This window comes from Gopherus evgoodei, chromosome 5 (genome assembly GCF_007399415.2).
Source record: "Gopherus evgoodei ecotype Sinaloan lineage chromosome 5, rGopEvg1_v1.p, whole genome shotgun sequence".
NCBI lineage: Eukaryota > Metazoa > Chordata > Testudines > Testudinidae > Gopherus > Gopherus evgoodei.
This window is the reverse complement of record NC_044326.1, coordinates 92,121,682-92,147,183: the sequence shown is the minus strand read 5'-3', so window position 1 is coordinate 92,147,183 and position 25,502 is coordinate 92,121,682. Positions and strand designations below refer to the sequence as shown.

The window sequence follows — 25,502 nt, the reverse complement described above, 5'->3', positions numbered from 1 at the left end:
TTTATTCTGACTTGCCAAATGAAACTAAAACAAAGTTCCAGTACTAAGTGCTGTTTTTTAGATATTATACTTTATAGCTGTTCTATTTGCACATGATAAAAAAAAGCCAAAAATGAGTTTTCAATTCAATAAATTGTTCCTACTAGATAAAATTAAACTGTTAATTTGCTGTAATTTCTTTGGAATTCTTTTAACAGTTATTGATTTCTGGTCCACCCAGAGAGGATTTCTCCAACGCTCATTACCAACATGCTAAACCCCAGCTATCAATGCTATCTGTCTTTCTGCAATAGCTCCTGCACTGCGAAAATGAAAAACTCACATCGTTAAGTGAGCAACAATTTCAACATATGTTGTTTCCCCCACAAAAACACATTAGATCCACAAAATGCCAGATGAAAGGAAATGGCCCTCATTTTGCTGCAGGAAGTGGTACTAGTGATTCAATAGGTGGCACTTTTTCCTCATAGTCTGTATTGAACTAAATATGTATGTTTCCATCAGCAGGAGTTTGGGACGGCTTTATTACACCTCTACCTTGGTAGAACGCTGTCCTCAGGAGCCAAAAAATCTTACCGTGTTATAGGTGAAGCCGCATTATATCAAACTGGCTTTGATCCACTGGAGTGCGCAGCCTTGCCCCCCCCAGAGCACTGCTTTACCGCGTTATATCCCAATATGTGTTATATCAGGTCGCGTTATATCGGGGTAGAGGTGTAATTACAATGTGTGTGGCAGATCATCCCAAAAGAGTGCCAATAAAACTAGATTATACCACTGCATATTTCTGTAGCTATTACATATTTTCTAAAATAGTGTTTTTGTTAATATTTAATATAAATTTTAAAACATTTCAGTGGGATATTTTTAATCCCTTCACTTGTAAAGCCAGGATCCCTTAGTGAACCAAAGCATACAGACTTCTGAGGAAGAGGAAATAATGCCTGAAAACCTTTTAAAATGATCTAAACTAGGTTTTCTATGCACAGAAGTGTCACAACGGTAAAGCCCAAAAGGGCAAGTCTTTCCAGGACTAACACACATGCTATATCTCACCGGAAACCTATGAACGTGCTCTAATGACTCAGAACCCTATCTGTGATTCAAGAAAGATGTGTCAAACCGGAGTTGTTTTCAGAAAAACGGTTCCGTTTCAACAAATCAGTGTTTTCAAGAAAAACTGTTTCATCAAAATATTTCCAAACACCTCTAAGTCATTTTTTACCATCTAGCGATTCCCCTTCCCGCAATAAGGACTCCTCAGAGGGCCAATTAAGCCAGAGTAACAGCTACTTTGCACCACCACAGCAGCTCAAAGCATCAGGGATGCACCAGTGATTCAGTCTACATCTTTGTGTTCATATTATATGTATAATATGATCTTTGACGGTTGTAGTCTAATATGAAATTGGTTGCACACCATCTGCTGTCACTCCCCTAGCCCTGAGAACCTTGCTATCAGTGCTGAATTGTGTAAGGAGTTCCCCAACAGATGCCAAATGTAAAAACGAACCATAAACATGCAAGTAACTCTTGAATACACAACAACCCCACAACACACCCCAGACAAACAAAATATACATCTAGCCAGGCTCAGAGAGAGAGAGAACTTTCCCCAATAAATCTTGGAAATTGAGAAGCCTGTGAGATGACCCCTTCAAATAAGTACAATTACAAGTTAAGCAATTGCTCCTTCTTTAAAAATTCCAGGACTGTCAAATTCTTATTTTTGGAGACTAAATATTTTGAAACATGTTAAGTTAGCCAATACCCAGCAATAAACATGAATTGTTTTTAATATAAAAGAAGAGGTAAGGGAGACAAGCAGAGTCAATCTCAAAGGAAGTGTCCTCAGAAAAATAAACTTTCAAAATATTGGCCAACTAAAGAAGAAGAGATCCCCAGTGGATAAAACATTCAAGGAGATAACAGTTTAGACGTTTTTTAGAAACAGGTTCTCTAAAAGGCATAGAACTAGGTCACTTCCCTGAAGAATTTTTCAGGTAATGGAAAGCCAATTCGAGTGAAGTCAGTAGAAAGGAACATAAACTACGCCAGCTAAAATTGTATATCTATGGCCATTCTCAGAAGGAGGAGATTTTGCACTACACTAGAGCTGAAAACCACGTCTCATCCCATATGTTACTATTATTATTAAACCTTTGTCTCTCCTGAGTTTAGTTAAGACCTTTGCTACCAATTGTATTAGCGGACAGGTGTAGAGGAATTTTTCTCCTTTTCTCTTCTTCAATATAAAGAAACAGTATCCTTCCTCAGGGTGATCTTTTCTTATGCCACAAGCAGAAATCCAACTCCCTTTTTGTTTAGTAAGTGGCAAAGGCATCCATGTTTTGTGTCTTCCACTGGAGGAAGATCTGATAGATCACACACTGACACTGAGGCAACTTGTGAATGCCTACTACCAACCACCTTTCTGCTGACTGGAGGGAATGGGCAGCAAGGAAGGATGCTCTATGCATCAATGGAACTGATGGTGAAAGCATGGCTCTTCGTACCAATTGGTTAAGAAAGAACAACTGGAAGGCTCTAAGGTAGCGACAGCTGGCAACACAGGGGCACGTATGCATACACACAGATAGGTGATGGTGGTCGTGCACTGACAAGCATTGCCTCACAGGGCCAAAACACTTCACTTTAAAGGCGTTCTCATCTTGTGGACACAAAACCAAGTCTTGTGATGTAAGAAAATATATAATTACCTTTTCACCTAGTTAAGCCAACCACAGAACCTACTGCGAAGACAGGGTACTTCCTTGTGTATATTTAAGCCACTGCAGAGGCTTAATCCACTACTAAAGCAACAAGCTTCTCTGAACATACAACAGGGAGTCCTTAAATGTATTATTATACAGCATAAGTGCACACTCACTGTATTGCTTGCTCTGCCTGACCACAGGCTCTTCAGTGGCAGCGTAACAAAGCATGTGTCCAGCAACAAGCCAACAGGGAGCACATCAGCCAGCGTGATAACTGCAGCAGTTATGATTATTAAATATTGATATTACAGTAAAACCTAGAGGCCCCAATTAAGGCTTCAATTTACTTAGACCTTGTACAAACATATACTAAAACATGGGTTGAAATTCTGGCTCTGCTGACTTCAGCAAGGTATTTACAAATCTTGATATTTTACAAAATGTGGTTAGTACTAATGCATAAAAGATGTATTGGGATTTTTAGATAAAATATGTACTATATTATTTTAAGACTTAATGCATGGAAGAAATTACCTTTGCCTTCTCTCGGTTTCTTCTTTATACCTAAATCTGGAGAACCATTGGAAATGGCTGACTGTTGGGTCTTTGGTTTACGGCCAGCTGTACATGACATTTAAAAAGAAAATTGTAAGACATACATATAGTAGAAATAATTAACTTCTTACGTCGGAATGGCAATTCATGTTTCTCATGTTATTTCCCTTATAACAGTGTATGGTCAAATAGGCCTTTATCAAGTAGGCTAATTTTAAATCTTATGTAAGGTAAGATTTTTTATTTTTCAAGTCACAATAGTAAGTTTGATTGTGGATTTTGTAAGTCAATGTAACTCAGTTCCAGCTGAGTTAAATACAACACATGCACTAAAGATAAAAATTGACACACTTATAAGTTTGCATTCCTTTGGTCTGATGTCAGTAATAATTATTGCTATATTAATTTAAATATCTTATCCATTGTATTTTACGCTTCCTTTCAGAAGAACTAATTTGTTTTACAAAAAGATTAATAAATATAAGGAAAACAATGTTTAAAGAAATCTGACCATTGAAATAGTACTTTTTTCACCCACATGGAAAACAGCTCTTACATTAAAAATATTAACGTCTTACTCCTTTGTGAAAGTACACTATGCAAAGGATCGCAATCTCTTCATTACTATACAACTGTGGAGCAGACATACATTGTACAGTAGAAGACCATTATGACACCACTGAAGCAGAGGTCAAAACAAAGTGAACAGGAAGTACTGTATCCCTTAATTTCTGTTTAACTTTTTGTCCGTTAAAAGACTAGAAGTGAGATTCTGTGCGGTACTTCTAAGACGTGCAGCACCAAACTCACAGTGCAGGTAGAGGGGGGACTAAGGTGATTGTAAGCCAATTTTCCACTTCCTTGATGCCAGGCTGCTGTCAGAATTATCTAGACAGCCTTCGGGGCCAAAGTTAGAGCAGCCTATCCATGGCTGCCTATTATCTCCCTGCCTGAAATCTCTGCAGTGCTACATGCTTTGGTCATGCCCTGACATGCCTTTCCCGCCCCGAGTTATGCTCCCTACAGGAGGTCTTGCAATGGGAGGGGGGTGCCCTAGGAAGGCAGCTTTACAGCTGACTTCCTCAGATTCTTGTGCCAAGAGAATCCTTCCCCAGGCAGATTTGGTGCTTTCAGAACCACTGTATGCTGCTATGACCCTTTAACTTAGCATAAAAGGACCGGAGCAAAGAGTGAAGATCTCCCCCTAGGTTAGCAAGCAGAAGAGAGTCTGTGTTTCTGTGTTCAAGGCTAAAGAAAACTTCAACCAGTAACTCATCTCTTAGGAACGTGAACACAAATTGCTCCTGAAGTGTTGTGCATCAAACACTGAAATTCAACAACATGTATTTTTATGGAGGTGCCAACTGCAGTTCCAGAGTTAAGACTGAGTTGAGTTTTACACTTAAAGCAGGGAATCAAACTCTTTGTAATGTACAAAAAATAGAGCATATCCTTCCCAAAAATCACAGAACTTACTCTTTGACTATAACTCTGCCTGGTATCAACACTATAATAGGTTAGGGAAAAGTGTTTTTAAAAAAATCAGTTTACTCTAATCTGGGACCACAAACACTAAAATTACTTAATCATAAAGATTACTTTAGAGTGTCACTTCAGGAAGGAGCTACGGTTGTTTGAATGCCTTAACTCTGTATTTCCATATCATGTTTGCATTTCTGTTAAGTTTAGCCATAATGAACTCCTTGTATTTATATCGCTTTATCCCTGTACTGTACTTTATCCTAAACTACTGCTGTGTCCTCCATCTTAATGTACTTTTTGTGTGTGAATTTTTAGAAATCTCTGTCATACAGAAGCATCTCTATATATGTGAATGATTCTGGTGCCTCAATGAAAAAAGACGGTTACTCACCTCTGTAACTGTTGTTCTTTGAGATGTGTTGCTCATATCCATTCCAGTTAGGTGTGCGCACCACGCGTGCATGCTCGTCGGAAGATTTTTACCCTAGCAACTCCGGTGGGTCGGCAGGTCGCCCCCTGGAGTGGAGCCACCATGGCGCTGGATATATACCCCTGCCGACCCGACCGCTCCTCAGTTCCTTCTTGCCGGCTACTCCGACAGTGGGGAAGGAGGGCGGGTTTGGAATGGATATGAGCAACACATCTTGAAGAACAACAGTTACAGAGGTGAGTAACCGTCTTTTCTTCTTCGAGTGATTGCTCATATCCATTCCAGTTAGGTGACTCCCAAGCCTTACCTAGGCGGTTGGGTCGGAGTGAGATGTCGCAAAGTGTAACATGGCAGAGCCGAAGGCTGCGTCATCCCTAGATTGCTGAACCAGGGCGTAGTGGGAGGCAAAGGTGTGGACCGAGGACCAGGTCGCTGCACGACAGATTTCATGAATGGGCACGTGAGCGAGGAAAGCAGCCGATGAGGCCTGAGCCCTGGTGGAGTGCGCAGTCACGTGGCCCGAGGGGACATGAGCCAAGTCGTAACAGGCGCGGATGCACGATGTTACTCAGGAGGAAATCCGCTGCGAGGAGACGGGTAGCCCCTTGATACGTTCAGCCACCGTGACGAAGAGCTAGGGGGTTCTGCGGAATGGCTTAGTTTGCTCGATATAGAAAGCGAGCGCTCTGCAGACGTCTAGGGAGTGTAGCTGCTGCTCCCTGCGAGACGAATGTGGTTTTGGGAAGAAGACAGGTAGGAAGATCTCCTGGTTAACATGGAAGGCCGATACCACTTTGGGGAGAAAGGCCAGATGCGATCGCAACTGCACCTTGTCCCTATGAAACACAGTATATGGGGGATCTACCGTGAGGGCCCGAAGCTCCAAGACCCGTCTCGCGGATGTGATGGCCACTAGGAAAGCGGTTTTCCAGGAGAGGTAGAGAAGGGAGCAAGTTGCTAACGGTTCAAATGGAGGGGACATGAGTCTGGCAAGAACCAGGTTAAGGGGCAGGGCGGAGTACTTGGGAGTAGAGGCGCTCCAGGCCCTTAAGGAATCTAGACACCATCGGGTGAGAGAACACTGAGCGGCCATCCTCCCCTGGGTAGAAGGTAGAGAGGGCCACCAAATGGACCCTCAGAGATAATACCGCCAGGCCCTGTTGTTTGAGGGACCAGAGGTAATCCAAGATGTTAGAAATGGAGACCTCGGTGGGAAGGAAGTTCTGCTCCGCGCACCAGCACGCGAAATGCTTCCACTTGGCCAAATATGTCGCTCTAGTGGAAGGCTTCCTGCTACCCAGGAGCACCTGTTGCACTGGAGTAGAGCAATGCAGCTCAGTTTGGGTCAGCCACGCAGGAGCCATGCCGTGAGGTGGAGCGACTGAAGGTCCGGGTGACGGAGCTTGCCGTGGTCCTGGGTGATCAGGTCCAGGTAAAGAGGCAGGGGGACAGGGTCGGTTATGGAAAGGTCTAGCAACATGGTGTACCAGTGCTGCTGAGGCCACGCTGGAGCTATCATGATCAAGCGGGCTTTGTCCCTGCGTGCTTTCAGTAGGACCTTGTGGACGAGCGGAAATGGTGGAAAGGCGTAGAGCAGGTGCGTCGTCCACGGTTCAAGGAAGGCGTCCGCCACTGAACCCGGTGAGAGGCCTTGAAAGGAGCAGAACGTCTGGCATTTCCTGTTCCCGCGAGATGCAAAGAGGTCCATCCGGGGAAACCCCCACCTCCGGAAGAGCAAAAGAGCAACGTCCGGGGGAAGGGACCATTCGTGGGAAAGGAAGGATCTGCTGAGGCGATCCGCCAGCGTGTTCCGAACTCCCGGGAGAAAGGACGCAATGAAGTGTATAGAATGGGCTATGCAGAAGTCCCAGAGTCGTAAGGTCTCTTGACACAGGGGTGAAGACCTCGTGCCGCCCTGCTTGTTTATATAGTGCATGGCCGTTGTGTTGTCGGTGAATACTGACACACAACGGCCCTGTAAGTGCTGTCGGAATGTCTGACAAGCGAGGCGGACCACTCTCAGCTCCCGGACGTTGATGTGGAGGGCCAGCTCGTGAGATGACCAGAGGGCTTGGGTGCATAGTGCCCGAGGTGAGCCCCCCAACCCAGGGATGATGTGTCCGTAGTCAGGGATGCCGAGGGCTGGGGCGGATGGAACGGGAGCCCCGCACACACCACGCAGGGATCCAGCCACCACTCGAAGGAGTCTAGAACGGTCGGAGGAACGGTGACGACCATGTCCCTAGGATCCCTGGCCGGACGGTATTGTGAGTTGAGCCAGGACTGGATGGGCCGTAGGCGGAGTCTTGCATAGTTCGTTACGAATGTGCAGGCTGCCATGTGTCCCAAGAGAGCGAGGCAAGTGCATACCGAAGTCAACAGAGCCGCTTGCAGCCTCCGGATGATGGCCGCCATAGTCTGGAACCGTGACAGTAGTAGACAGGCTTTGGCAAGAGTGAAGTCCAGGGTGGCGCCAATAAGCTCTATCCTCTGAGTGGGGATTAGAGTCGATTTTTCTGCATTGATCATTAAACCTAGATGGAGGAAGAAGTTTTTGACAATGCGGACGTGACTGAGGACTCGCATCTCAGAGGTCCCACGGATGAGCCAGTCGTCTAGATACGGAAACACGTGTATCCAACTGCGGCGAAGGTGGGCGGTGACTACAGCCATACATTTGGTGAATACTCTTGGGGCTGTAGAGAGGCTGAATGGGAGGACCGCGAACTGGAAATGTTGTCGGTTGACCACAAACCGGAGGAACCTCCTGTGAGGTGGGAAGATGGCTATGTGGAAGTAGGCATCTTGCATGTCAAGGGCGGCATACCAGTCTGCAGGGATGGGATAATGGTCCCCAGGGATACCATACGGAACTTCAACTTTATCATGTATCTGTTGAGTTCCTGCAGATCGAGGATAGGTCTGAGACCTCCCTTCGCCTTGGGGATTAGGAAGTAGCGGGAATAAAACCCCTTGCCCCATTCGTGCTCCGGTACCTCCTCTATGGCTCCTTTGGCGAGGAGCGTATGCACCTCCTGTAGGAGGATTTACTTGTGAGAGGGGTCCCTGAAGAGGGACGAGGGAGGGGAGTGGAAGGGGGGGGTTGAAATATATTGGAGGTGGTATCCAAGTTCCAACGTGCGTAAGACCCAACGATCTGATGTTAGCTGGGACCACGCAGGGAGGAAAAAGGAAAGACGGCTGGAAAAAGGAGGAGACGGATCCTTTAAAGAAACTGGTACAACACCCTCGGGCGCACCTTCAAAAGGAAGGTTTTGGCCCGGAGGAAGGCTTGGAGGAGCTCTGGTTCTGGCCCCCTTGGTTGCCCGATTGCCTTCGGTGACCGTTTCTGCCTCGCCGTCTGGCGAAATCTTGTCTTTGCCGGGGTTGAGGGTAAGGGCGGTGCTGTTGGGGTAGGAGTTACTGGCCTGTGCATCCCTAATGAGTGCATAATGACCCTGTTGTCTTTTAGGCTCTGCAGCCCACGGTCAGTTTTATCCGAAAACAGCCCTTGGCCCTCAAATGGAAGGTCCTGAATGTTGGAGCTCCGGGGGGAGGCTGGAGACCTGCAGCCACGAGATACGGCGCATAGTCAGGCCAGAGGCCAGAGTCCTGGCGGCTGAGTCCGCGGCATCCAAGGAAGCCTGGAGGGAGGTTCTCACGACCTTTTTCCCTTCATCGAGGATCGCCGAGAACGCCTGTCGTGCGTCCTGCGGAAGCAACTCCTTAAATTTGTCCGCTGCCACCCAGGTGTTGTAGCTATAGCGGCTAAGGAGGGCTTGCTGATTGGACACGCAGAGTTGGAGGGCCCCCGCAGAGTAGACTTTTCGCCTGAGCAAGTCCATGCGCCTCGCGTCCTTTGATTTAGGGGCTGGGGCCTGCTGGCCATGGCGCTCCCTCTCATTAACCGACTGGACGACGAGGGAGCAAGGAGGAGGGTGGACATATAGATATTCATAGCCCTTGGAGGGCACCATGTATTTGCACTCTACCCCTCGCGCAGCAGGCGGAACAGAAGCCGGAAACTGCCAGATCGTAGTGGCATTAGCTTGTATGGTCTTAATGAATGGGAGGGCCACTCTAGTAGGGGCATCCGATGACAATATGTCCACCACTGGGTCTTGTACCTCCGGGACCTCCTCAGCCTGCAAGTTCATGTTCTGTGCAACACGCCTAAGGAGGTCCTGGTGGGCCCTGAGGTCAATTGGAGGAGGGCTGGCAGTTGAGGTTCCAGCTACAGCCTCGTCAGGGGAGGATGAAGAGGAGAGACCTGGCACAAGCAGGTCTGATAAGGGCTCCGCCTGGTGGACCGTGTCTGTCTCCCCGGGGGGCTCGGAGTCCTGAGGCTGGGTCAACTCTTCCTCCATAGGAGGAGGAGGAGGACGGGTAATCGTGGCCTCCGGCACCCTGTGTTCTGAGGCGTTCGAGCGCGAGGGACCTGGGTGAGGGCCTTGGGCCTGATGGTACGCCCAAGGCGTCCAGAATCCCCACTGCTGCGGTCCATGATCTTGAGGCTGGGGCTCATGGAACAAGGCAGCAGGCACACTGGTGTCTGGGGCGTATGCACTATCCACTTGAGAAGACACGGACGAGTGTCGGGACGGCCAGGGGGGAGCCGAACGAGGCTGGTATGAGTCCCTCACTCCCGTCGCTGGAGATCTCCTCGGTGCCGGGGATCGGTACTGGGAATCATATCGGTGCCGAGATCGAGAGCAGGACCTGCAACTAGCGCTGTGCCGGGAGGTCGACCGGGATTTCGAATGTCTGCGGCGGGACCAGCTGCGAGAGTCTCGGTGCCAGGAGCGGTGCCTAGAGCCAGAGCGGTACCGAGAGTACCGGGCGGGACGTGAGGTGGATCTGTGCCGCGAGTACGACGGGTACCGCCGAAGTGAGCGGTGCCGGGACTGCGAGCGGCGTCGAGACCGGGACCGTCCATGAGACCTTGAGCGGTGCCGGGACCTGGATCGAGATCAGTGCCAGCTCGTCGATTCCAGCGAAGGAGGCCTCATAGCGGCAGGCTTGCCTCTAGAATGCAGAACCCGCACCGGCGGTGCCGGGGGTTGAGGCAGGGCAGACTCAGTCATGGCAATAAGGTCCCTGGCCGAAGAGAATGTCTCCGGTGTGGAGGGGACCATCAGCTCGACCATGGGTCTCACCAGGGAGCTCTCCAGGACCGGACTCGACGGCCCTCTGGGGACCAGAGTCGACGGTACCACAGTAGGAGTAGGTGCCAGGCTATCCAAACGAGTCTGCGTCGAAGGTGTAGAGGAAGCTGAGGGCCTTCAGTCAGGTCCCTGTGCCGGAGAAGGCCGGTGCCAAGGTGTCTTGGCGGAGCTGGCGCGGTCCGGTGCCAGAAGAGCGCTGTCAGCGCTCGGTGCCGAGGACGGAGGGTTACGGGCAGCTTCCATAAGGAGAGTCTTTAAGCAAAAGTCCCTCTCCTTTTTAGTCCGTGGCTTAAAGGCCTTGCAAATGCGGCACCTGTCGGAGATGTGAGATTCCCCGAGGCACTTTAGGCAAGAGTCGTGGGGATCGCTCGTGGGCATCGGCTTTTTACAGGTCGAGCACGGTTTAAACCCTGGTGAAGCGGGCATGGGCCCGGACACCGAGTGCAGGGAAGGGCTAAAGCCCAAGCCCTGCTAAACTATATACAATAACTAACTAACAACCATAAAACTAATTATACTATAGATTAATGTCAACTATATACAACAAGATATCAAATGAACAAAGAGAAGCTAGGGGAGTGGAGGACAGCTAAGCCGCGCTCCACTGTTCCAACGACCGACACGGGCGGTAAGAAGGAACTGAGGAGCGGTCGGGTCGGCAGGGGTATATATCCAGCGCCATGGTGGCGCCTCTCCAGGGGGCGACCTGCCGACCCACCGGAGTTGCTAGGGTAAAAATCTTCCGACGAGCGTGCACGCACGGCGCGCACACCTAACTGAAATGGATATGAGCAATTACTCAAAGAAGAGCAGCTATTTTACTAATTATCACAGGGAAGTCTAGCCTGCTGTTATCCTCTGAAGGCAATGTCACTCACAGATGCATATGAGTTTGGAGAATTTCAGTGTTTTAAGCTGATTTACGTGTTTAAGCTGATCGCTACATACATTTTTCTATTAAATAAAATATACAAAGCTCTTCTTAGAACTGTGTAACTCTCCAAATTCATGTATTCCCTGCTGAGTAGCATTTCCTTCATCAATGGGTTTCAAGCAAACAAGAAAGAAAGCAGCTTCCTCCTTTAATAATTTAATTCTTGTATTTTTTTTAATTGGTGATTTATATATTTTATAATTTGATACAATGGTTAAATTCGCAAATTACAGTGCAGTTAGTCACATAATGGAGCTGAAGCTTACAGTAACAGTGGAATATTTACAAGAGAATCATATACCGAGGAGGATTACTGTCCATTGAAGACATATTTTTAAAGGAAAATACCTTGCTGGTGCTATGGTTTATAGTCACGCCTGCTTTAGCCGAGGAAACAGCTAAATTATTACATTCAGAGGGGAAGCAGGATTATTTAAAAAAAAAAACTGAAAAAGTGGAAGAAAGAGAGAGACAGACATTCTGTGGAAAGAAGAAAGTCCCAAAAGGTGCGCACACACAATCGGCTGCATTGGAGTTGTGTAAGTCTTTCCAATCAACAATTAGACATTCATGTTATTGGCACCAAAAACTTGGCCTGCTAGGAGGGTAACTGCTAAGACAGCTTTAGTAACATGACCCAACTCTGGTAAATCTGCAAAGGGTTAAGAAGTTCACCTAGCCTAGCTGACACCTGACCAGAGGAACCAATGGGGGAACAAGATGTTTCAAAAGGAGGGAGGGAACTTTCCTTTGTTTAGAGTCAGTTTCAGTTTCAGCCAGAGTGAAAAAGATCAAGGAACCAGCCTCTTATCAGAGTAGTAAGTTTTAGAAAAGAATAAATATGTTTATTTTTATTTACTTTTGTAACTTGTCTTTGTGCAATTAGGGGAATAATCAAATTTGGGTATTCTTGTGTGTACTAAGGTTTTTGCCCAGGGGAACATCCAGTGTTTAAATCTGTTGTCTGTGAGATCAGCTTGTGTGCTGTCTCCCAGAGGTTTTTTTTTTCTTTTACCTTTCTTTTCTTTAATTAAAAGACTTCTTTTTAAGAACCTGATTGATTTTTTCCCTGCTTTTTTAGATCCAAGGGGACTGGATCTGGACTCACCAGGGATTGGTGAGGGGAAAAAGGGAGGAGGAAGGAGTAATTCTTCCTTGTTTTAAGATCCAAGGGTTTGGATCAGTGTTCACCAGGGAATTGGTGGAGGAGTCTCTCAAGGCTACCCAGGGAGGGGAAGGTTTTTGGGGGGGAAGACAGAGTTTTCCAGATGACTCAGACATCTGGATGGTGGCAGCAAAACCAGATCCAAGCTGGTAATTAAGCTTAGGGCTTCTCATTCAGGTCCTCATATCTGTACTCTAAAGTCCAGAGTGGTGGTGAAACCTATGACACTACTATATTCAGAAAATAAGTCATAGTTAATGAAGGCAAAATGGAGGTACTACTGGAAGTTGAACTATAGTGTCTTAGGTGTTGTCTACACTAAAATCTTAAATTAACCTACATTAGGTTGACTAAGAGCCATCGCAGTAATTACTGTGGTGGTGCATGTCCACACTACCCTCTTTGGGTCAGTGATGCGTGTCCTCACCCGGAGTGCTTCCACCAACCTCAAAGAGGCAGTGTGAGAAGCTGAAAGTCCACTCTCTCAGCTCTGCTGGCAGCTCCCCACGGGCTCCTGGCAAGCTGCACTCCACCTCAGTGCCTCATTCCCCACTGGGAGCAGAGGAAGCCGCCTGGGGCTTCTTGCCTCCCAATTCCCTGCTAGGAGTGCGGGGGGGGTGAGGGGGAAAGAGGAAGGGAAGCCGCTCATGGCTTCTTGCCCCCAGGAGCAGGAGCCAGATGCCTCGGTTTCTCAGCCCCTCCCTTCCTCCACTGGGAGCCAAGCAGCCTTGTCAATTTGACAAGACAGCCAATAGCCAGGAGCAGGCACCTAGCACCCCGGGGTTCTTGCCCCAGCTTCCAGCTGGGAGCGGGCTCCAGCCTCCCAGCTTTCTTGTCAATTTCACACTCCCATCCCATTTCTGCTGGAGAAATGAAAGCTCCAAGAAAGCCATGACAAGGGATCTAATAGCCCATGTAAGTAACAGAGTGTCTACACAGACACTGCGTCACCCTAGCTTCATCATCATAAGCCCTACACCTCTCGTGGAGGTGGAGTTATTATATCAGTGTTCTAGGGCATTTACATCGGCAGGACAAGGCGGTATTGTAGACACTGACATGATTCAGTTGACGTAAGCTGCCTTACATCAACCTGTGAAGTGTACACCAGGTCTTAGCTTCTAATGTAAGCTGTGAACCTCAGCCGCAGGAAGAGGAAGAGGAGCATGTTTCAGCCTATAAAGACACTGTTCACAAGGACCCACCACTACCACTTTCAATGAAACACTTGGCGCTAATGTGAAGTCTACAGTTCTTACCCCCCAAGCAATAATTTAAACAGATGTCATTTGCTCTCATGGTGGCCTGGACTTATTTCTGATGTAGCATTTGGAATTATTCGAAATAGTATTTAAGGCAACCATATATTAAAAACAGTATCTTTAAAAGGGCCCTTAGATAAGCAAGGATGGATAACACACCAAGATTTTCACAGGTTTCAACTATTAAAATGTATCAAGAAAATTAGAATTTAATTTATATTTGAGATGCTCCTTGTGATTTATGTAAGAAATTATACATATTCCAGATATCAGAGGGGTAGCCGTGTTAGTCTGGATCTGTAAAAGCAGCGAAGAGTCCTGTGGCACCTTATAGACTGACAGACGTATTGGAGCATGAGCTTTCGTGGGTGAATACCCACTTCGTCGTGCATCTGACGAAGTGGGTATTCACCCACGAAAGCTCATGCTCCAATACGTCTGTCAGTCTATAAGGTGCCACAGGACTCTTTGCTGTTTTTACATATTCCAGATAATATTTACAGACAAATTCCATCTTGAATCCCTTAATTTTTTCAGTGTTGCCTCATTTTCTTATCCTTATTTCTTCCATCTTTTTTCTTATGATTTAACAAACCACATTCTTTTTCTTATGCTTTCCCCCTTCTTTTATTGCATGCCCATAACTCAGAGTTCACTTTGTACATATTAGCATATGAATGGGGATAATGTCAAAACTATCTCCACCTGAACCAGCTCCTTTGCCTACAATACTTTGGACTAGGGATAAAATACACTTAAAATCTCTTACTTTAAATAAAAGTCATGTGTACCTTTTTTCTTTTTCATTGGTTCACGGATATCAGGGGATGTTGGAACAGGAGACATATCCATTGGTTCAGACTCCTCGGTTGACACCTCCACTACAGTCTCTGTTATCACATCCGGCCTCATAGCAGCATGGATAAACTCTGGGGTTGACACACAAGGAGGGACAAAAACTTCCACTAAAGAAAAAAAATGCACCAGATAAAGTTTCTACCCAACTCCTTTATTATGTCATAAATCAAATTATTTACAGCAAAGAACCTGGAGGGAGCCCATGATTCAGGGACCAAATCATGCAAACTTTACATAATTTGTCACTGAGGAGCTCAATCCAGTCCCTAAAACATGCATATACAAGTCAATGTTATTAAATATATGGCAAGGACAGGTATCTAAAAGTCCAATCTAGGTCTCACTGAAGTCAGTAAGAATGTTGCTATTCCCATCAGAGGGAGCAGCAACTTGTCTGAAGGGCAGAAATAAGACTAGAGTCTTAAATAAACTGCTTGCTACAAGGTCAGTAACATCCTTAACATAGTAAGAAAACTTTCTACGATATTAAAAATAAGTGAAAGACAAATGGCTGCATTTTAAGTCAGATATGTTTAAGTACTTGTGAAACTTTCCACACTCCTCTTTAAAGACCAAATTTAACTTTTTCAAAAATGGGTATGAGTTAAGATGTGGCACTTTGATATTTACTGATGTTAATGGTGCACCAGCAGTTCTATCATACACTCCTATTTTCAAAAGTTTATAACTTAGCCATGATTACAAATTCCACCATAGAACTCAACACACCATTAAGTTTAATCAAAATGTTACATACGCATATCGGAGAGTCCCCTCTGTCCCCACTTCAAAATATGAACTTGTTTAAAATGCAGCATATTAAAAAAAGAGATAAGCTCATAATTTTAGCTGTATTTTTGCACATGTATTTTAAAAATGGTATTTAGGTGGATTTTTGAACACTGGTCATCTAAAACGTACACTCGGGGTTATAAGCATTTTTTGTTATTTATTAAAAGAAGCCAAAGTACCTTTTTTCAGCTACTGGACACGAGCTATTGTCCACACTTGATTGATTTTAATGTACAACAGTGTAACATCACCATAGCACAGGTTGTATGCTACATTATATCACCCAACAAACTATATTATATAGTGTCTTCAAAGGAGCTATTATGGTTTACCTGATTGGAAATCCATTTTTTTTTTAATAAATACAGATTCGGCCAATGAGCCATAACTGTTCTAAATAGGACTCTAGTAGAGTTAGGGGGCAACTATACATTTGTTAATATTTATACATATATTTACACAATAGATAAGAAAATTTCTCAAGCAAACATTAATATATAGCAAAACAACTCAAGAGAAACTTTTAATACTTAAATGCTATTACAGTTCTTGAAAAAGGGATAAATTTAGCTACTAAGAACTATGGCCCCAATCCCACAGAGACTTAAATATGTTCACAATTACATGAGTAGCCCCACTGAAGGGAACAGGGCTAATCATGTGTAAAGTTGAGTACATGCTTATGTTTTTGCAGGATATTTTAATATTATGGATTGGATTTCAACAACAAAAACAAAATTCAAAGTTAAGTTGAAATGAATTAGTTATACTTTTGATATATACATATTTAAACAAAAAAATCCAAGCAGTATTAAATATTTTTAAAATGATTTTAAAATGGCCTAAATTGAAGGAACCAAAAAAAGTATCTCACAACTTCTGAAAGTGGCTTCTTTCCCAGGCATTCAAGTGATTTCTACATTCACTAGGTACCCAAACTTTACAACGTGACAGATTCCCATTTGTCTTTATTACAGGTGGGGCTCAGAGCAATACCTAATATTAAGGCTGCCCACACTTTCCAACTGTTTCCAGCTGCTTATAACTTTGCAAAACTCTTAACAATTTGGGCTGAAATCTTCATGCCGGCTGTCCAGCTCAGGCTGAATTTTTTTGGAATATTTCAACCACAACAATTCATTCATTTCCAAAAATAAGGCTATGGGGAAATATGCTGTTTTGCCCATATAAAAAAAATCTGGTAACTTTTTTGTTTTCGTAGCTCCTGTACCCACCCACTTTGGAAAAGCGACTTGAAATTTGGCAAGGGGTGAGGGAGGACTTTATGTCAGGGATGTGCCTTTTCTGCTCCTGTGAAAATACACTCAAATTTGGCCAAGTTATAATCATGGTATCTCAATAATCATGGTTCACAAAACTCAGTAGATACTTGCTAGAGTTTCACAGTAAAATTCCCTGAAGATTCCTCTAGCCTGGGTTCCGGCAGGACTTTCCCTACAATTACAGCTGAGTTGCCCCTGGAACAGAGGTCACAGAATCTGTCTCTCCTGTGCACTCAATGCTTCCCCGGCTGGGCCCAGGCAGCATGGAGGAGGAAACTGCCCTATTTTTCTAGTGCAGAGGAGATAAGAGCCAGAACAAGAGGAGGGAGGGGAGTAGACTGAGACCAGGATCCTGGGAGTAGGGAGAGAGCAATCTTAATTAGGCCTCCATGTGCACAGGGATTATGATACAGTCTTTAATTATGACCACATGCTATTTTTTCCACAAGATCACTGCCTCATTCAGTTCACCAAATGGATGGTGCTCGTTTAATGAGCAGCTACTCAATATTTTGGTTTCAATTTATTGTTTAAACGACTGATCCCATGCCTTACTTACATTATTCAAACCCAACTCTGAAAACAGAATTATCTTCGTGGGCTTTCCTATGGTACTCATCATTATACGGAGTGCTTCACAGACATTAAATTTATTTTCACAACATCGCATGAGGAAATATGGTTATCCACATTTTACAGATGGGGAACTGAGGCACAGCAAGATTAAGGTCAAAAGTATTCACTAATTTTGGGTGCTCTAAGTGAGATGCCTAGGGCCTGATTTTTCAGAGTGCTTAGTATTATATAGCATTTTATATATTCAAAGCATAGCTTCTGTATATGCGAGTTGCAGCTGTGGGCACTCGGTACTTCTGTACATCAGGCCCAAGGGTCGCAAGTCAGGCACCCAGAAAATAAGGAACACATAATTAGTTAATACCTGGGAAATGTTTGGTTAAAGTGATTCGCCTACCATCACAGAGGGAGGGACAGACTCCAATTATCTAGGGCAACATTCAACTGCCTTAACCATGAGATCATACTTTCACCTCCTACAATCCTCTGCCTCACTAGCTACACACCTTCCAGCTTCTTCAACAAATGAGGCAGGAGTCCTACAGACAACAGACTCCTTCATTATACAACTCTGATTTATCTCCAGAGTAGGTCCATCCTGTGCACAGACAGGGGTCCTGTGGAAAAAAATAGTATGTGGTCATGTCATTAAAGACTGTATCATAATGTGTACACACAAGGGGTCCGAATTAAAATGGCATAGGCAACCTACATTCTGCCATTACCTAACTTTTGAGTGCTTGACTTTGCAGCCTTACTAATGTTCTTTTAATATAGTCTTTGTGGTTGTGTAATTATACTAAGAAACATGGGCAGCTACTTTTCAGAGGTGCTGAGAACCCACAGTTCCCACTGAGTTCAACAGGGGGTCTTAGATATCCAGCACTTCTGAAAATTAGACCCAAGGCTTCTGTGTATTATTTAGTCTCCTTTGTAATAAAATGGAAAAGTTAAACTGGAATTCTCTTTTAGGAATGTAACTTGGTTCTTTATCAGGCAAATTAGGGGTCATGCTCCGAACAATTTATGAAACAAACTAGAAACAAAGCTGACTGGTGTAAGTTTCATGTCTGCAATTTTTCACGCCCAAGAAAGTTTTATGTATACTTTAGCCTTTATAAAAGTGAAAAAATCATCATGTATCTCCACTGTGTGACTGAAGGGATAAACTATTTAAAGAGTCATGGATACTGAATGGACCGTGTCTAACCAAAAGCACTATTTACAATGGTTTTAGAATGACCTCAATGCTTTTGACCCTCAGCTCACTAGGATGAGAAAGTTTCTAGAAGTGAAACATTCCATCTGATAGAAGAACTCACTGTCATTTTGTAAAAGTACCACCATGCCTATTGCTTTGCAGGGAAATAAGCATTAGGGAAAGAATTTTTCAAAGCTATCTTACCATTAAAACTAACTAATATGCCAAGATCCTGCCTCAGAAGGGTGAAAATTGTTAGGAGTACCGTATATATTCATTCATTAGCCCATTCATTTATAAGCCGACTCCCCAAAGATGGTTAGGTAAAAATAGCAAAAACTGTATGACTCTTTCATAAGTCGACCCTATATTTCAGGGGTTGGCAAACTTTGGCTCCTGGCCCGTCACAGTAAGCTGGTAGCAGGCCGGGATGTTTTGTTTACTTGGAGCGTCTGCAGGCATGGAGCCCCTCAGCTCCCTGTGGCCACGGTTAGCCATTCCCAGCCAATGGGAGCTGCGGGAAGTGTGAGGGGCTCCATGCCTGCAGACGCTCTAAGTAAACAAAACAACAATGTATTAGATATTCAATTCAATGATTCCATAGAGTTTAAAATTATCAGATTTTGGCATAGACCCGTTTATAAGCCGACCTCAGCTCTTTGATGCGTCATTTTTTTACCAAAAATATTCAGCTTATGAACAAATATATATGGTATATCCCTTGCAGGACAGAGACACCAAATAAAACCTCTCACAAACCTGGGGAACTAAGACAAATCAAACAATTGTTTTGAAATGAGAAAACAAATGTATTTAATGTCTTACAGTCCTCAATATAAGCAAGCTCCTTGTAAATCTGGTTATTAAATTAGTGAAGGGAGAAAGATCTTATACAATATGCAACTGTGGTTGACATACCAGGACTCCTGGCATCTCTCAAGCAGGTAGGAGACTCCATATGAAGCAAAGCCTCTGCAGCTTCAATTGTTTTATCTGTGCAGTGCACATTGCTGCCATGAACTGATGCTTCCACTGCAAAATAATACAAAACACAATCATACGAGGTTATTTATAAGAGGGTCACAGGTGCTGAAATACAACCTCCTTACATGATTAAGCACACATTTGAATTGTGTTGTACAAGGTGAACCCAAAATAAATCTGACAGATGTATTACACCAAGGCCTTCATGCTAAGAACAATAAAACATGTTTTAGGTAGATCAAAGGCAACTAGAAACCAATGTCCTCACTTCTTAAACTGGATTTTAGTTAGTGAGAATACAGTTCCTGGTAGGTAATTAAGGGATTACAAGATAGGCCTTTGAGATTTAACTTCTGCCTTAATTTTAAACCAAAACAAACTGATTTTTAATAAGGATGGTTGTAGATGAACCATTGTCTATGGAAGGAGTTACTATTCAGATGCATCGCCAAGCATTGTCCCATTAAAGCCCAAGGGTCACCTAGTAATGTTTTCAGTTCATATGGGCAGAACAGGTAAACAACAAAAAATTTAGTTTGCATAACAGATCTGTCTGGTTCTATGTTCTATTACCTGACCTTAGCTATAACTTCACAGAGCTAGGGGTTAGCAGTTTTTTACTATGCAGCTTTACGCTCTTGAGTGAGAGCTGGGAAGCAAGAACGAATTACTGAATATTTTCACTTTCAACATAAATCTTACAAACACCAAATTATTAAATAAAAAGTTTTAAAATTAAATCTAGCTGTAGCATACATTTCAAATTATAACTTGATACAGGACACGTGTTACCATGAGCACAGCAACAGTATTCGTTCTAATAATAAGCAAGCTGAATTTTCAGTTTAAAATATCATTACATTCCAGGCCAATTCTCTACTCCTCTCCCTGGGATAAAGTTTTTAAAATCGGCAACTCCATAAACACCCGCTGCACATCATTGACACTCTCACCAAGGTACCCTGTCCCTCTCCTGTTACTCTTCCCATTTATGGAAATCTGCTCAAAGCTAAATCGTTCCTGCCAGGCAGCCAATGTCTGAGCAAATCTATCTTTAGAGTAAGCAGAGTCACCTATTTCCAGCGTCAGTGAACTAAAGAGGATTCAACTAGTAACTCTACTGGAACTTCAAGACACCTATCCAATTACTGAACATCCTGGTGAACAACTTGACATTGCTCAACTAAAAAGTAGGGAAAATACCCAAACCATGAACTATTATATCTGGTGCAGGAAAAATAAATTGTTCAGATATATACAAAGTCATGTGGTATGTTTGGGGGTGGGGGGGGGAGATGGAGAGAATAAGGTCTCTTTCTAGCATGGTCTCCAGTTAATGTTACTAAAAGGCAGAGACTGAGAAATTTACCAAACACCTACTTGCCTAAAGACTAAACATACTAGTCTAGAAGCTCATATAAGAAGGCATTATCAGCAAGGCCTTGGGTCAATACAGTGCTTTGATGAGAAACCTAGCTCCCCAATCAGCTGGCTACTGACATTTCTAAGAAAGATCAGACCCTGGATTCTAGTTCTGAGCTTATCTTTTTGGAGTAGTTAGGTGCCTGGTAAATTTGATGTTCCATCAATACACTATAGCAGCTGGAAAGAAGAGCCCACTCCAGAGCATCCAGATTGCTGTGAGTTGGAATAGTCTCCACTATTTACTCATCCCCCCTCAACCTTAGCCTCCGTAAGAAGAGGAGGAAGGAATTCTCCAATACCCTCCCCACCTTCCCATGGCAGCTATTTTTGGATCCTTCTGTCTCTGCTGCTGCTCCTGCTAACATTTTCCCAAGCAGCAGCAACATGAAATTGACTTGATTCTGACAGTTTCATTGATGTCCAGCATTGCGAAGGGCAACAGTGAAAGTTGACCAGTTTTGCACTGTCACTGACTCCAAATACACAAAAATAACCTCTAAGTAAAAGCTTCAATTATACAGAAGTTGACGGCTCAGTCCCCTCAACTCAATGGGTAAAACTTTCCACCAATCAGTCATAAGCAGAAATGCTATTCAGTCAACTAATTATAGAATTTCAATTCCACATCAGTCTGGAAACTAAAAATGCCAAGTTATATTCAATGCCATGTTGTAGTAGTGTTGGTCCCAGGATACTAGTTATATTTTAGATAAAATAAACCCTAAAAAGTTTCCAAACAAGATTTCAAAATTATTCTGACACTTTCCCCCATGGTCAGCTGTGAAATTTTCATTATGTTTTAGTTTGCTTTGTCTTAGGAATGACTGTTTGCAGTATTGCTAGTTAGCACCCTATACCTTTTCAAGATCTATTGCTCTGTACATAAATGCATTATATGAGTACAAAACAATTTTGATGGATTTAAGTTCTAAGTAAACTAATTTATACTACTTCTAATTTAATAAAATTGTGTACATCCGTATAAATTTTACATCTGAAGTTGTCAGTCATTTTTTACAGGTGGTACTGGGTTCTGCTCTGCAGGTGAGGAGCACTTGGCCTTTCACAGGAGCAGAGGCACAAAAAATAGCTTCAATCATCTTTTTCCCAGTACTGGGGCTGTCTGGGTGCCAGTATAGTCCCAGCTGTATGTAAGAGCAGGGGTTCTCAACCTTTTTCTTTCTGAGTCTCCTCCCCTCTCTGTCCTTCCTCCCGCCCCAAAAAAACCGAACAAAATATGCTATAAAAACTCCACGGCCCACCTGTGCCGCAACAACTGTTTTTCTGCATACCCAGTAAATTAAAAGCTGTATTAAGTGGATAGTTACACAGTTAAACACACACACAAAATATTAACCAAAAAATTGGACAATAAAGGCACAAAAATAAACTGATTTTTTTTTTTAATTTACTCTCTGAAACTTGTTGAGGGTGCTGATCAACAATTCTGTCAAGACGTGGGGGAGTATCTTTGACAAGCACATGCACAGGTCATGGTCATTGTTCATCCTGGTTTGGTACTTTGTTTTCATTGATGTCATGGCTGAAAATCTGGCTTCACATAAGTAGATGGTATTAAAGGGGATCAAATTTTTCGGTGCTGCAGAAGAAGCAGTGATGTATTCATCAGAACACTCACACTGAAATGTCTCCAGCAGCATGTCATTGAATCTGGTTCTGAGGGAGCTATCTGACGAAATGTCAATGATCTCTTCTAACAGTTTTGATGGCATGGAAATGGAAGTTTATCTTCAATGTTCTCACTGTAGCTCACGTGTGTAGCGGCTTGCTCTGTTGTGAGTTCAGGAAAATAAGCATTAAATTTGTTAAGCAGACCAGACAGATGTGCTGCTAGCCGAGGTTTAATTACATCCAAGTCAATGTTTCGTTCCTGAATAAAAGATTGTAGGAGCTCAAATATATCAGTAGTGCTCCACAGACAAACTTTCCAGAGCTGTAGTTGTCTTTTGAATGCCTCAATTCTTATACAGTGGGCAATAAAATTAATGTTCCCACCTTGCAGTTTTATCTTATTAATTGAATTCGTCTGTAAGGTAACCCAGTTTTGCCTGCCACATGTCATCTTTCAGCATTTTGGCAAGTTCAGGATTCTTATCTAAGAAAAGAAAGAACTCTTCCTTGAGATTAAATATATGGGTAAGCATTCTGCCTGAAGATAGCCATCGTACCTCTGTATGCGTGACTAAGCAATGGTGCTCTGTACCCACCTCCTCATAAAGTGCAGCAAAACACCTGGAGTTTGGTGCTCTGGATTTAATAAAATTAATGAGTGTTACCGCTGTGTTCAGAACACTGTGAAAACTTGGTTCAGTATCTTTTGCAGCAAGCACCTCTTGGTGTAGAAAGCAGTGTGTCCAAATAGCGCAAGGTGCAACGGCTTTTATTTTTTGCACAACACTAAACTGCATTCTGGTCATTGCTGTGGCTTCATCAGTGCAGACTTGGATGCAATTAGTTCAGCTGATTTCTGCTGAAATCATAAAATCATCTAACAGTTTGAAAATGACATCTGACTTTGTTGTTGTCTTGAGCTCTTTGCAGAACAAAAAGTCTTCCTTTATTTTCTTATTACACACACACACACACACACACACACACACACCCCGAACATAGGTAAGTAAATGGGACATCTTCTAAATGTCTGTGGATTCATCTAGTTGTATAACAACATCACTGTCACGCAGACAATCACTACACTGTGAGACTATGTCTCCTGCCATAGAGGTGATCTGTTGCTTGACAGTGTCATTTGACATCGGTAGTTTTGTTAGTACCTTGGCCTTCTCCTCTCCAAACACCTCCTTTGTTATTTCAATAGCACACGACATTATCAAAGTCTCAGCAATTGTTCGTGATTTTTTTGTTTTAGCAATTTTCTGTGCTACAATGAAAGATAACCTTAAAAAACTTTTTATCCACAGTAGTTATGGATTTCATTACTCTTTTAGTACCACGCAGTTCCTTCGCCTTTCGCTTATCCTTATATATTTCATGTTTTGTAATTAAATGTCTCTAATATGGAGGGCTTTTCAAACATTCATTGGACAGTACCTGTGCAAAAATTACTCACAGCAGTTGAGGTACATCTCCACTTCAAGAATAAAACCAAAATTCAAATAGCTGTCTTTGTATTTCCTAAATTTTGCAAGGCTAATAGCTTAATGTTTCTTACTCACATCACCTCCTCTGTGTTCTTCAGCCCTAATGGTAGCTGAACACTTTGAAGGAAGTTCAGTATTATCACTCTGTGGGTTTTGTTGTTTTGAAGCTGATGGTCAAATTAAAAATGTATCCATATTTCATATATATTGTTTAAGTTTACAACAATTCTCCCTGTCCTGTGTAATTTGTCCTGCTCCCGCTGAAACAGATCCTTTACACCAGATAAATGGAGCTACGTAACCCACAAGGCCGGTGTTAAGACTCACTGGGCCCAGGGCAGAAGCAAACTGGAGAGACTCAGGCATGCTGGTCTCTGGGGGCAGAGCAAGCACTGGATGAGAAGGCACTGAGGCTGACCTACAGGCGGGGTTGCTCCCATCCCCGGGACTGAAGGTGAAGCCTGAGCACCACCTCCCGCGGTTGAAGCCAGGGCATGGGTTTTGGATTCAACCCAATGTCTACTGTCATTAAATAATTATTGTCTGACCTTTCCCGTTGTCTTATCACCCCCCACATAAAGTCCCCAAACCAAAAATTAAAATTGATAAAAATGCTTAAAAATTAACACTGAGTTGAAATTATAAAAAAATAAAAATTGAATTCTGCCAACCCTAAGTACACTATTTTTTTAAACTCCTCTCATCTACCTTTGCACACGTACTATGTGTGTAAAATTCTGTAACATACTTAAGTAATCATATAAAAACATCAGACCAAACATTACAATGTCTCCATCTTGATGGACAAAAAGGGTGTGTTTTTCAATCATGTTAGTTTAATCAAGGTTAGCTTAAGGTGATCTAAAAGCCCTTTTAAACATTCATTAAGACAGAGGCCATCACCTTTAAAGCCATGTTAGCTAGCCATGCTCTCCTCTAGGCTTCAACACAGCCATCTAGCACAGCTTCATAACTGTTAGTCTGCCTAAAGAGCATTAAGAGGGCTTTTCAAACATGCTAAGTTAATATAACTGTTAATATAACACAACTGCAGGGAGAAAAAAAAATCACCCTATATGGTCATTTTCATTTCTTAACGCCAAACATGTACGTTGTGCTTGATCTCTTAGAGGCACAGCCTAGGGGGAGGAGAGGTGCTTTTTGTCCTCCCTCTCCAAGGCATTTCTGGGGAGTTGAAGCAGTCCTTATCATAATTTAGATAGCTCTGAGGATCAGTCTCAATTACAGCAGTGTGTCTCTTTTTTGGCACAGGCTTGTGAGAGGTCCCAGGATGGCAGCCTTATGGCGAAGTTCCATAGTTCCTGTGCGGGAGGAATTCTTCCCTGCCTGGTATCATTTGAGAGCCCCTTTACATCTCTCCAGTCCCTTTTACACATAGACCACTTCTGTCAAACTCTATTCTGGAAATTCTTTTAAATTCCCAAACTTGTAGCATATGTCTGGCAGGAACAGAATCTGGTAAAGCTTTGTGACAGAAAGGGGAACTAGAAGAGATATCCTGGAGATTTAATTGGGGAGAAGACTAACTTT

General features: G+C 43.5%; 1 protein-coding gene across 12 annotated transcripts in view; it reads right to left on the bottom strand.

Moving 5' to 3' along the window:
- ELF2 (E74 like ETS transcription factor 2) overlaps positions 1-25,502 on the bottom strand; it is a 70,436-nt gene that overhangs the window by 5,867 nt on the left and 39,067 nt on the right. For all 12 annotated transcript variants that reach the window (XM_030563775.1, XM_030563767.1, XM_030563765.1 and 9 more), the window contains 3 exons: positions 19,339-19,452; positions 14,502-14,675; positions 3,252-3,338 (listed from right to left, as the gene is read on the bottom strand). In XM_030563775.1, the coding sequence (XP_030419635.1) occupies positions 3,252-3,338; positions 14,502-14,675; positions 19,339-19,452 (375 nt within the window). The remainder of the gene's footprint in view (positions 1-3,251; positions 3,339-14,501; positions 14,676-19,338; positions 19,453-25,502) is intronic.